This window comes from Zalophus californianus, chromosome 6 (genome assembly GCF_009762305.2).
Source record: "Zalophus californianus isolate mZalCal1 chromosome 6, mZalCal1.pri.v2, whole genome shotgun sequence".
Classification (NCBI taxonomy): domain Eukaryota; kingdom Metazoa; phylum Chordata; class Mammalia; order Carnivora; family Otariidae; genus Zalophus; species Zalophus californianus.
In genome coordinates this window covers 64,436,217-64,449,363 of record NC_045600.1, presented here as the reverse complement: position 1 = coordinate 64,449,363, position 13,147 = coordinate 64,436,217, and the positions used below count along the sequence as shown (strand labels likewise).

General features: G+C 39.4%; 1 protein-coding gene across 2 annotated transcripts; it reads right to left on the bottom strand.

Moving 5' to 3' along the window:
• Positions 1 to 291: 291 nt before the first annotated feature.
• DTD2 (D-aminoacyl-tRNA deacylase 2) lies at positions 292 to 9,389 on the bottom strand. Of its 2 annotated transcripts, none has more exons than XM_027572833.2 (3): positions 9,208 to 9,389; positions 5,234 to 5,303; positions 292 to 1,052 (listed from the first exon to the last, which is right to left on the bottom strand). In XM_027572833.2, exons 1-3 carry the CDS (start codon positions 9,274 to 9,276, stop codon positions 727 to 729), a joined length of 465 nt encoding a protein of 154 aa, XP_027428634.1. In that variant the 5' UTR covers positions 9,277 to 9,389; the 3' UTR covers positions 292 to 726. The 2 variants fall into 2 exon arrangements, with proteins under 2 accessions (XP_027428634.1, XP_027428633.1); XM_027572832.2 differs by having other exon boundaries at positions 293 to 1,052; positions 9,166 to 9,388.
• Positions 9,390 to 13,147: the final 3,758 nt, after the last annotated feature.

The following is a 13,147-nucleotide window of genomic DNA, read 5'->3' as shown; positions in this document are numbered from 1 at the left end:
GTGGTAGGCATAGGGAGAAGCAGGCTTCCCGCTGAGCAAGGAGCCTGATGTGGAACTTGATCCCAGGACCCTGGGATCATGACCTGAGCGGAAGGCAGATGCTTAACCGACTGAACCACCCAGGCGCCCCTCAACTAGATTCTTAAAACAATTTAAAGCACTTGGATGTCCTTGGAAAGTAATATAATGCACAATAACATTTCTAGACTACATTTTCACAGATATTATTAAAAAGAATAGTAAATAATGTATTGTTTTCATTCAGAATATGGAAAACTGAAATAGTAAAACAAAACTGACAAAACTGCAATCGGTTTGTGTGGGATTTTACCTAATTTTAATACAAAGTTATTTTTATTACATACTTCATACATTTGAGGGTATAAGAAATATTTTTCTTGATCGCACAAAATTCTTCATGCAAAATACTTAAGTACAGCTCTCTAAGAACATTTCCACAGTGACTATAAGGTGAATAGAAAGCATTTTTCAAGCTTTCAAGTGGAAGTGTAGGGGAAAGCAGGATGAAAGGTGAATGAGATCCAGAGTTTGGTGACTTGGCAAGGCAAGGTCATCCAATTAACAGGTTGCAGAGGTATGGATAGGACCCAGGATTTTCTTGTCTAAAAATGCTGCAGATTAAGGTATTCAAGAAGAGGAAGAAAATCGAATTATAGTTGAGACCATTTTATACCAGAAAACTGTAGAAACTAACTTTTTAATTTTTCAAAACTCAATTAGGTGTGTGTATGGTCCATTGGTATCCAGCTGTAACACCTGCCTGTTCCCGTATGTACCATGTTCCACCACAACCCCAGCTTCGGCACACTTGCTGTTGGCAGCCAGTTCTTTTTCACATAGAGTCACAAATTGGGAATAAAGTTCCAAGCCTTCTTCTTTTCCAGAGTTAGAGTGATACTGCATGTTTCTTCCTTTTACTCTCCCCCCAAGGGTGGCTTGAGGGATGATTAGAACATTGCCAGGGAGGTCCAATATAGACACGTGCTTACCATTTTCTGTTTCACTTAACTTCACATTTAACAGTGTATTAACTGGGTGGGGAAGAAAGGCAAAACATCTTGAAGTGAGAAACATGAAGAAAACCAATAATCATCCAGTCAGCAAATCTCATGTTTAAAATCTAGTTTGTTGGCTCATGCTTTTTACCCAAAATCTCTGCTCAGATTTAAAGAACTGCTTCACTAAGCTAAATGATCTAAGCAGGAAAATAAGGCAAATTTCATGCAAAAAATGGCATGATGTTTTAAATCCAACTGGGCAGTCAAGATTCCTAACAATAAATTCATGCAGTAATGACTAAAAATTAACTGTATACTGAAACCTCAAAATATTGTTGCCCCAGGGGGATACATGAAAAGATTTTGCATTTTTGTTCCTTTTTATATTCCATAAGCAAATCTCATTGGAAAAAGGCCATGATGAATCCTCCACACTAAATTCTGCTTTATAACAAAGAATATTAAATAGAAATCTTAGAGTAACTTAACTGCCTAGAGTTCTAAGGTGAGACAAAGGTTCCAGGTTCATTATGATTATAAACCAGATACTTTTGCAGTTTCATAATCTCAAAGGCACTATTTAACACAGTCTAATCATATGACAGATGTAACCCATGGGAGAGGAGTAAAGCTGACAACAAGCATCATCAGAAATTCACTGTTACAACCGAAAAAGTAAATCAAAAGGTATACTGGCATTATGTTCATAAACACACAAGAAAACATGGTGTTATTATTTTTATGGCATTTATGACACTATACTCTTATAGCTATTAAGAACTGTCAAAAAAGCCATAAATATCTATGTCTAGCTAAAAGTCTAAACTTAGAAAACCTTTACATCTTAACATTAGCTACTTTCAAAACAGTAAACAAAAGAAACACCTAATATGAATAGCCTTAGGGTCTTCTTGACTCTATAAAGGGTATAAATAACATCTCCTTATAAAGAATACTCCTCAGGGGCGCCTGGGTGGTTTGTCGGTTAAGCATCTAACTCTTGTTTTAAGCTCAAGTCATGATCTCAGGGTGGTGAGATCAAGCCCCCATTCGGGCTCCATGCTTGGCATGGAGTCTGCTTGAGATTCTCTCTCTCCTTTTCCTCTGCCCCTTCCCATGCTTGCACACACACTCTCTCTCTCAAATAAATAAAATCTTAAAAAAAAAAAAATTCCTCAGAGGACAAATGGTAAAAGAAACTATATAGATCTCACACTCCTACCCAATAATTAGGCTTGAAAAGGTATGCTTTCTAGTAGGGTTGTCAATGGTTTCAAGTACTGGAAGGTTTGTAGTAATATTAGGAAAGACTCAGTCTGGTTGCCCCACTCTACAGATCAGGGAATTGACCTGGTAGAAACCTGCCAAGATGAACACCCAAATGAATTCCTAAAGTATGCATTAAGCATTTTCAATTTTCAACTAATATCTATTTTAAAATACCTCTAATTTTCTCTCTTATGAATAGGACTTTGCTATATAGCCAGCAGTTGTTATTGATTGCTTCTAAGGAAACTGTAACTCTCCAGGGCACTTTGTTCCAAGGGAAATCTCTATCCAGCTAGCCAGGCCTCAGGCTAGTGACAGACTAAGTAGACAATTTTGGAATAACAGGCGAGTGAAGTACAAGTTATTATACTTCCTCACACCTCCCTCTACTGGCTATAACTGAAAATTCAATTAATGTTGTTGGTATACAAATATCAGTATGTAGAAATAAATATAACACAACTGTCAGTAAGTAGAATTAAAATGAGACAAGGAATCAATGATATGTTGGAAACTCAAAGATCTTAAGACAGGTTATCAATCTAGTATCTCCAATGATGTATATGGGAAGTTAAGCTTTGACAGGTTCCTGGATCTCAGTTCAATTATACTGAAGATGAACTGAGAAAGATTCTGCACATCTCTATGTTAGCCATGTAACTTCAGACTTTATGGATATAACTGGTTATGTTCCCAAGGGATACATGATTTGATTAGAAAGATCTGAATCCATGTAATAAGTATGAGGTGGGATTTAAGAGAATCCCATCACACAGGCTTACTTTGCCTCCTGGAATAAAGGAAGTACAAGCTAATGCTATCAATAACAGATGGACTTTTTTTCTTTATAACTCACACCAACCAGCAGAATGGGATAGAATTTCTGTTCTTTACTGAGAATCGTGATATATACAGTTTTATTTTCGACTGTCCACTAAAAGAGTTAAGGTAGACCTCCTAATTCATCACAGTCTTAATGTATGTATTCAGAATGAACTTAGACATAGATGGAAGCACACAAGATTTATTTAGTATTACACAAAATGTAGCTTGGATTTGGTTGGCTCATTTCATTATGCTTAAGAGTCACTTAAGAAAGTATGAAAACAACTTTAGGAGTCAATCTTAAGTCATAATGACAAAAATTCTCTTCCTGTTTTTGTAGATTTCTACCATACTTTCTATGGTCAATAAAGATTTAATTCAAGGCAAAATATTAACTTAGGAAAATGGACACAATGTCCAATACCCAAGCAATAGGTCTTGGCAAATCATCCTCTGTAATAGGAGCCCTCATTTCATTTGCTCTATTATTTTATTTTTTTAGGATTTTATTTATTTATTTGACAGAGAGAGACACAGGGAGAGAAGGAACACAAGCAAGGGGAGTGAGAGAGGGAGAAGCAGGCTTCCCGCTGAGCAGGGAGCCCGATGTGGGGCTCGATCCCAGGACCCTGGGATCATGACCTGAACTGAAGGCAGATGCTTAAAACGATTGAGCCACCCAGGCGCCCCCTCCCCCTTTTTTAAAGTAATCTCTATATCCCAACATGGGGCTTGAACTCATGATCCTGAGATCAAGAGTTGCATGCTCCACTGACTGAGCCAGCCAGGCACCCATTTTCTCTTTAAACCCTAGAAAGCTCCCTATTATCTTCCAGAATCAAATTTCAAACCATCAGTTATTGGCTTTCCCCCTTACCTATCATAGTCCTTAAAGTCTAATTTTCATCTGACAAAGTTGTCAAACATGTTTGATGTCTTGGTATAAAATTACCTCTGGGAGATTTTAGCCTTTTGCCCCAGAGGTTCCTCATTGGGCTATTTACCCTGGAGTGCCACTACTTGAAGCTCTTCTAGGTTAACTTCTGCATGTCACAACTACCCATTTGTATAATTTATATTTCTTATTAATCCAACTAACGGGTGCTGTCCGCTACTAATAAAGAGAATATAGCCTGTCCCCAACCTTAGGGATAACTTCATTAACTCAGGTTTTTTATACATAATTATTTTATCAAATACTAGTATTTGATGTGGTGTATCTGAAACTATGTAATTATCACAAGGAATGTGCAGTGCTATGGACTATCAGAGACAGTGGAGAACTGCAGGCAGGTAAATTAGTGTTCAGAGATAACTGAACACTGACCCAGCTTTTCTGTCCCTGGAGGAGGTATGGTTGTGATGACACTGAACCTTGTTCAAGATCAGGAGAACCTTATATTTATATACATTTCTTATTTTAAAAAAGGTGCATAAATAATTTAAACTTTTCCTAATAATGATATAAGACTTAGCTGTCCAGATTTGATGGGACCCACATCTTGCACATACAGTGTCACCAACATGACCCTGTCAGGGACTGTGGGAGTTAAGGAAACTATATTAAGAAATGAAGCATCTGGGGCGCCTGGGTGGCTCAGTCAGTTAAGCGTCTGCCTTCTGCTCAGGTCATGATCCCAGAGTCCTGGGATCGAGCCCCGTGTTGGGCTCCCTGCTCAGCAGGAAGCCTGCTTCTCCCTCTCCCTCCGCCTGCTGCTCTGCCTACTTGTTCTGTCAAATAAAGAAATAAAATCTTAAAAATAAAAAAAAAAGAAAGAAATGAAGCATCTGCTTCTTCCTATGTGGCCACCCTGCTAACAAGTTTCTGCTAGAAACGTGGCTGGATCTCAACTGTGTTGTCTGTGTGCGCACACATGTGTGTACCCTGTCCTAAACTAATCTATAAGCCATATGAAATGGTGCAGATGTTTTGAAAGAATCTCACCACACTTGCTTACTTTAAACTTTAGAAAAGGCAAAAGTAGCTAAAGCCAACAACTGTAGAGTTAACTCATTTAAAACTTACCAGTACAACTTAAGATTGTGGTTTTTACCTCTTCTGGTTCATCTATCTGTTCCTACTCATTTTTACTTTTAAAAAACAAACATCAAGTACATACCCATTTTGGGAAGAAGTTCTTTATTAGCTCCCTTGAAAAAACACACGTAGATTACTAATCCTCTCTGAACCTATGAGAAATCACCAGAGAAAACTCAGATTAGAAAAAAACTACATAGAGATACAGAAGTAAATGACTAAAGTTTCAAAACTGCTATATGGAGATTAAACCCACAGGAAGAGAAATACATTTTTATAACAGATTTGATTTTTTAAATATGTGAGAAAACAAAATCTTTTTCAATATTTAATCACCTTATCATTTCTTACAAAAATTAAGTTTAAGATATAACCAAGAGCAGTGAAGACCACAAGTTGTACCCTCAAACATTTACTTCTAGTCAAAGTCATTATGAGTATGAACCAGCCTCCTCTCCCTTAAGTAAGGCTGACACTTAGAAATGTGTAGTTTGCTGAGCCCCATTTATTCAACACCAAATGAATTCACACTATATTAGATATGGCTGATGTAGAAGCAACAGCGTGACTGATGTCTTTTGACGTCATTACTCTTTATTCTTCCAAATCCATTTACTTGCAGGTAATAAAACTAAGGGTCTGACTCTACTTCACTAAATTCCAAAAACTGTCCAATTATTTTTTGTTATTGTCAATGCTTTAAATCAACAGTGATTAAGCCTTGATACTGCATTTATGATATTAAGTTCTACATCATGAGGTTGTCTGTTAATAGGAATGTAAGGTTTTTTTTGTTTTGTTTTGTTTTTTAAGAGAGCGAGCTCGAAAGGGAGAGGGACAGAGAGAATCCCAGGCAGGCTCCACCCCCAGTGCAGAGCCCATCTAAGATGAACTCAATCCCACGACACTGAGATCATGACCTGAGCTGAAACTGAATTGGATGCCCAACTGGCTGAGCCACCCAGGTGCCTCAGGAATGTAAACTTTTAAATACAATGACTTGGGTATTTCTTTATTAGCTCTTGTAGGATACATATGGAAAAGAGAGAAATGATAAATGACTGATTTTGCTGCTGAGTGAATCATTAAATTTCTTATTTTGTAGATGAACTTTGTTGAGTCTAAGAGCTATTATAAAGATTAAATTGGGGCGCCTGGGTGGCTCAGTCGTTAGGCATCTGCCTTCGGCTCGGGTCATGATCCCGGGGTCCTGGGATTGAGCCCCGCATCGGGCTCCCTGCTCAGCAGGAAGCCTGGTTCTCCCTCTCCCACTCCACTGCTTGTGTTCCTTCTCTCGCTGTGTCTGTCAAATAAATAAAAAAATCTTTTAAAAAAATATTAAATTAATATTTGTAAAGTGCTTAAAACAGTGCCTAGCTCATAGTAAGAGCTATATAAGTGTTTATTAAATTAGTATGTAAAAATAAATTTAAGGGCTGAAGCACAATTTATTTTACATTTTAATTCCCAAAGCACTTTACAGACATGACAGGGACTCAATTTATCTGTTGTTTGCATTTAAGTTCAACTGTATCTTACAGGCTCTGTTATCTAAATAGTCTTCTATATAAACATAAATGCAGCTTTGCACTCACTCTTGATTTACTGGAAAATAAGTAATTTTTAAGAAGTGCAAATGTGCTTCTGGAACAAGCAAAGGTCTGGCAGGATGAATGATACAGGTATTTGCACCACTGTCACAGGTCACTCCACCAGGATCGTTTTAGTACCAGCCCAAATCTCAAGCACATTCAGTCAAAATCTCAGGCATATTCGTATTTGGACACTTGCAATGTCAGAATTAAATATCTAATGATATGCAGAAATAGACACCTGTTCCTTCCACCCACCACACTACCTCCTCATTAAGGTATTTTCTTTTAGTTTATTCCAATAATAGATCTTAAGTTGTGTCCTACAAATTCCCCTCTTCAAGTCAGAACCACTTTTCTTTTAGCTTCTTTTGGTAGAAAACATTTTAAATATATAGGAAATTACATATAATTCTCACCATAGTTGTTTTTTTTTTTTAATTTTTAAGATTTATTTATTTATTTTAGAGAGCAGAGACAGAGAGCAAGCACATGCATGAGCAGGGGGACAGGCAGAGGGAGAGAATCTTCAAGCAGACTCTGCTGAGCTCTGAGCCCAATGCAGGGCTGGATTCCACCACTCATGGGATCATGACCTGAGCTGAAACCAAGAGTCAGAGGCTTAACCAACTGAAACACCCAGGCAGCCCTCTCACCATAATTTTAAAATGTTCACCTTTTCGGGAAGAAAAACATTAGCCTGTGACAACAATGGTCTAAATGAATAAAACTGAGCACATAAAGTAACCTTCAAATCTTTTGACAAAACAATATTACTTTAAAAAAATTATAACTTTTAATAGAATAGGGAAGAGGATGTTTGAAAAGGAGGAAAAAATTTACTTTCTCACTATCTGTCAGTTCTTTATACTAATTTAGCTATGTGTGGGAGTGAAATAGAAAGCTTTAGAATAGCTTTTAGAGTTTATCAACACAAACTGATAGTTTGGAAGGCTGCAATAAAGTATGATTTTGCATAAGGAACTGTGGCATGAAGAATATTAAAAAGATTTAAAAAATGGAAGAAATCTAAATGATTAATAGTTTGGAATTTATAGCCCCAAGATTTAACTATAAAAATAGGCAATTCTTTGGATAGGACGACAAATATGAAAAGAACAAAATTCCACAATACAGAAGAGAAATCAAGACCTCAAAAAAGGGGGTTGCATAACAAAAACAAGAAACATGAATTTTTGAGAAAGAAATGGGTAGGGGAAATATAGGAATATTTGTGCTTATAAACATTTCTAAATTAGCAAAGAGTAATAGATTCTGATTTAAGAATAACCACCCACATATCGTAGTTTATCGGTAATATTTAACATAATGACTAGGACTGTGTTAAGGAATGCTACATCTGGGACTGAATACTACATCTGGGACTGAGTGAAAAAGATGCTCCTACTTTAAGTTTTCGAGTATCTCCAAAAGCCTTAATTATCAACTAATTTTTCTTCATTTTAACTTACTCCAAAAATAGGTCAGGGGCGTTAAAGAACATTTTGTTTTTGCATAGACTTGGGGCAGGCTGTCTTTAAAGGGCAAATACTAGGGATGCCTGCGTGGGTCTGTTGTTGGACGTCTGCCTTCGGCTCAGGTCATGATCCCAGAGTCCTGGGATCGAGCCCCACATCGGGCTCCCTGTTCAGCGGGAAGCCTGCTTCTCCCTCTCCCTCTCCCCGTGCTTGTGCTCTCCCTCTCTATCTCTGTCAAATAAATAAATAAAATCTTTAAAAAAAAAAAGGGCAAATACTAAAGTGGAAGGAACTTCTATCGGTGTGTTTTTTAAATTCTTCGGAGGAACTGTGTTCAATAACAACACATTATAATAAAAGTAGTAGTCTTTGTTTCTGGTTGCAAATACGTAAAATTTTTAAGTTTCTTGAAAAAAGAATTGTTTCACGGTTAGTCTCACTTCTGTACCTAGCTGCAGTCTACATAAGAGGGAATTCCACAGGATCTGGAGCACAAGTCAAAACAGGTATTGAACGTTAGCAACTAATCTAACCTACAAGCTCGAACCAGACCAGCCCTAGCCACCAGCAGCCCGAGCAAAGCAAAGGACGTGGCAAGGCCCTCGCTCTTTTGAAGCAAGAGATCTGAGACAATTAGGCCTCAAGTCCACCAAGCTCAGGTAGGCAGAAGGTGAGACGAAGTTCAAATTCCCGCGGTCCTAAGCAAGGTACACGCTCTTCCGCCGGCGGAAGAGGTCTGAGGAAGAAGGGGAAGGGCCAGGGCCCCCAGGCCTCTGCGGGAGGAGGTGGGTGGGCTGAGCGTAAGTCCGCACCGCCCACAGCACGTGCGGGCGCCACGCACCGCCAGCGCGGAGGGAGACGAGGGGGGGGAAGGCCGATTACCAAAAGAACGCAGGAAGGCCCGCCCCTGCACGCGGTACCGCGAGTGGAGGGGCTGACGTTACCTCCACCCACTGGCTCTCGGCGTCTCCCTCGGCTGGACGTACTTGCAGCCTGGCGTGCAGGCACTGCTGCAGAAGCGCCCGGGCGTGAGGTATCCGGCCGCTCTCAGACATGGTTTGAACCCGCGTTGCAATCCGATTCGTTCGAGGATCGCGCCGTGCAGGCTCCGCCTCCAGCGCGCGGGGAGGACGTGGCGGATCATGGCGGCGGGACGTTCTACGGCCCCGTGGCACCACCCCTAGGGGGGCGGGGCCTCTGCCTGGCTCCAAGGTGACCCGGATGTGTGGTCTTCGAGGACAATGTATTGACTCCTACGGTGAACCTATCCAACTTTGTAGAGAGCGCTCAGTGTATACTTTAAACGAGTGGAAAGACTCATTGGATCTCTTCCATACACACCGTTTAAAGAAACATAGCTCAGAAAGCTTGTTTCCAGACGTTGAGAAATTTTAAATCTGCTTAAGTCCTTATTCCCATTATGAAGGTAGGTAAATAGAATGAATCAGTTGAATCATAAAACAAGCAGAAATGGAATTAAAAGCTATAAATCTTTCAAAAATTTCCTTAACTCCTATCAATAAAACAATGATACCTCGTCTGTCAGGAATGCTATAAATTATTCTGACGCTGCAGTTTTGGAAAAATGTTGGTATGCTATGTGAATGCACATTTGGAGTGCAGTTCTTTAGAAAATATCCTCGCTAAAAATATTCATATCCAAGAGAGTGTGTCATTGTTAATAAATTTTTTAACCTGCTCTAATGCAAAAATAAAATGACATATTCTGATGCACATAATGATGCTAAATTTTGTGGGGTTTCCTGTAAATACATATTAGAATGTAAATAAAAATTAGACAAAGGTTTGATCTTCTTTCCCACATAACCTATTCCTTGAATATGCATCAGATTAGCATTATTTTTCTTTGGGCTTGGAGGGTTTAGATGAGGAATAATAGTGCTACCATGATTGCATTACTCAGGTCATTGATTTGGGCTCAGTTGGCACAATATGCCTATACATTCGGGCCTGTTGTTTTGGAAGATGACATCACTGACAGTGTTGCTATCCATATAAAGTAGTGTGACTGAAGAAAATAACCCATGCATAATCAACAGTCCTTTCTACACAAAATGGACGCTGCCTGTTTGCTGGTCATCTTGCAGGCTGCTTTACACTTTCTGTAAAAACCAAAAGCAAAATCTTCCATTATCTCTGATTGCTGCATTGCAGGGGTTCCTGCGTTCGTTGACATTTGTCGGCAAAGCACAGACAAGTTGCATTGTTTGTGCCTTTGTGTCATTATAACTATTGAATCTCTTTTCTCTTCACTCCCGGACTCAAGTTTTACAGGGCTGTAAGGGAATTTGACATAAAGGCCCTTAGCCTTGACCCAGAGTAAGAGAGGACTATGACGTCCTTTTGTATATGAGTACAGGAGACAGCAAGTTTTCTTGAAAATAGGATATATGGTTCCTAGAGATCTTTCCACGGTGAAGGGACTTTAGCAAATTGGGACATCCGTCCTGTGAATAGGTGGAGTCTGCTTGGTAATGGTTAATCTCTCAAAAGTCACCGGTTGCTTTAAACCTTTCTGTTAGGTGAGAATCTCTTGGACACTACTGCAGGTAGTATAGGTTGTGACTCACTTATTCTTTCCTTCCACCTGCAGAGGGCAGTAGAGAGTAGGCACTAAAATATTCCTTTCTGTATTTTATTTTTTGACCTTCTAGTCTCTTTCCACAAAGAATTTAAGAAGGCAAGACATACATGCAATAAAATAATAGAATGTGAATAAACATAAAGCACTAGGAGTAAAGAAAATAGAATTTTATCAGTAAGTCCCAGTGGGGTAAATTGAAAACAAATAGATAAACAGTGGTTCTTGCCTGGAGTGCTGAGATGATATAATATGCAGCAGTCTTCACAGATACATCACTTTTTGTTATAAAACAGTTATACCCATTGTCAGGCAAGAAGAAGAGGCTGTAAAGCAGCCAGGAGCATTTATTTTGGGGTCTTAGGGATTACAGTCCTGGAACCACAGAGTGGACTGAAATTGAAAGTGTGTTCAGAATTGTAAGTGGAAAGTGCAGACGTATAAAGGCAAAGCCCAGGAGGTTATATGACTTCCTTTGATTGAATTGTGATTGGTGCTGACAGAGTTAAACTATCTAATAAACAATGGACTATTTGGCTGATAGAGGTTACATTATCTCTATTCCAGTCCAAAGTAGAAGGATATGTTCTAGAAGGTGGCAGAGGTGAAATTGACAAAAGTCAAAAGTCCAGGGTGTTCCAAAAATTGAAACAGACGTGCATATGCCTTGCTTCTTCCATACTCCCTGACCCTATTTTTGAGGGATTCTCTTAGCAATGTTTACTTCACTTTGGAATTTTCTTTCATATCATATGTAATGTTGAGGTGGCGCACGTTGTACAATTTCCTTCAAGTCAAGTAAAAGGTGAGGGGCACCTGGGTGGCTCAGTCGGTTAAGCGTCTGCCTTTGGTTCAGGTCATGATCCCAGGGTCCTGGGATCGAGCCCCACATTGGGCTCCCTGCTCAGTGGGGAGCCTGCTTCTCCCTCTCCCTCTGCCTGCCTCTCCCCCTGCTTGTGCTCTCTCTCTTTCTCTGTCAAATAAATAAATAAAATCTTAAAAAAAAAAAAAAGAAGTAAAAGGTGAAGTGCATCAGTAAGTTGGCTCTAGTGGAGGGTGGTGGTTGAACAAGAACATAAGAGTAGGCAAGAAATCACTGAGCAGGAATAGTTCTTGAACTGTTACAATGCTAAAAGGGGACTGTACGGTTAGTGGGTTATGTAGGAATGTGTTCTAGGCCCTCTGATATGGTACAGTGATTGATTTAGAGTTCGGTTTTTTTAAAAAAGATTTTATTTTTTATTTTTTGAGATAGAGAGCATGAACTGGCGAGAGGGAGAGAGAGAAGCAGACTCCCCACTGAGCAGGGAGCCTGATGTGGGGTTCAATCCCAGGACCCTGACCTGAGCCGAAGGCAAATGCTTAACTGACTGAGCCACCCAGGTGCCCCGAGGTAGATGTTTTAATCTTACAGAGGCTGGGAGAAATCTAGCCCCCCACTTGAAAGCTCCAAGATTTAATTTTTTCAGTGGTTAGTGAGGTGATCAGGTTCTGAGAAATTAGTTCACACTAACTAAAATGCACATGAATTGGGGTAGAACCAGAATACTAATTCATTTATAATAAATATTGCTGTGACACAGAGTGGAAATTCTCACATAGGACATGATCGACACCTTTGCCCTTGCGTTCAAGCATGTATACTAGGTCACATTCAAAAGTCTCTTAACTAATTTACTATAAGAGATAGTCACTCTTCTACCAGCACACAGGAAACTGAGGTTGGAAAGATCCTTGTGGATTCTGGCTTTAAGACACTTGCCACATGCATTAAAACTGTGAGGAAAGAGGAAACAAACATATTTAAATAAGAGCCTGAAACAAAAAGTCCAAAGGTAAATGCTCCAAACTGCAGGTATATATTTTGTCGTGGAGTCTATTCCTACACAGGCAGAAACCGAGGCCAGGAATGTTAATCCAGTCGAAGCCCCTCTATATAGAAGTACGAGGCCTGGGAAAATGACAGTTCCTTACCTAAGAGCTGAGTCTATCTTTAACATGATTAATTTGTACAACCAGGTAGGGGATGGGATTTGGAACGTGATATTGATTGTTCTTTTGTTCAACTGCTTTTTAAAATTATTTTGTTACTGCACCATTTGCTGGTGTGTTGCCTAAGTAACTTGATATTGCAAGTGCTTTAACTCTAAGGCAGTGATGGATATCTGGCAGTCTGTACGGTTTCCCCCTGGTAGGCTGATAAATTATCTTGATCTTTGGGTTATTTTTCTGTCCATAGTGTTGTAATAACTTAGCAAAGCATTGCATAACCGTTTGAATATTTGTAAACTCATGTTAGCCATTTTGTCAAGTCAGGCCAGCTG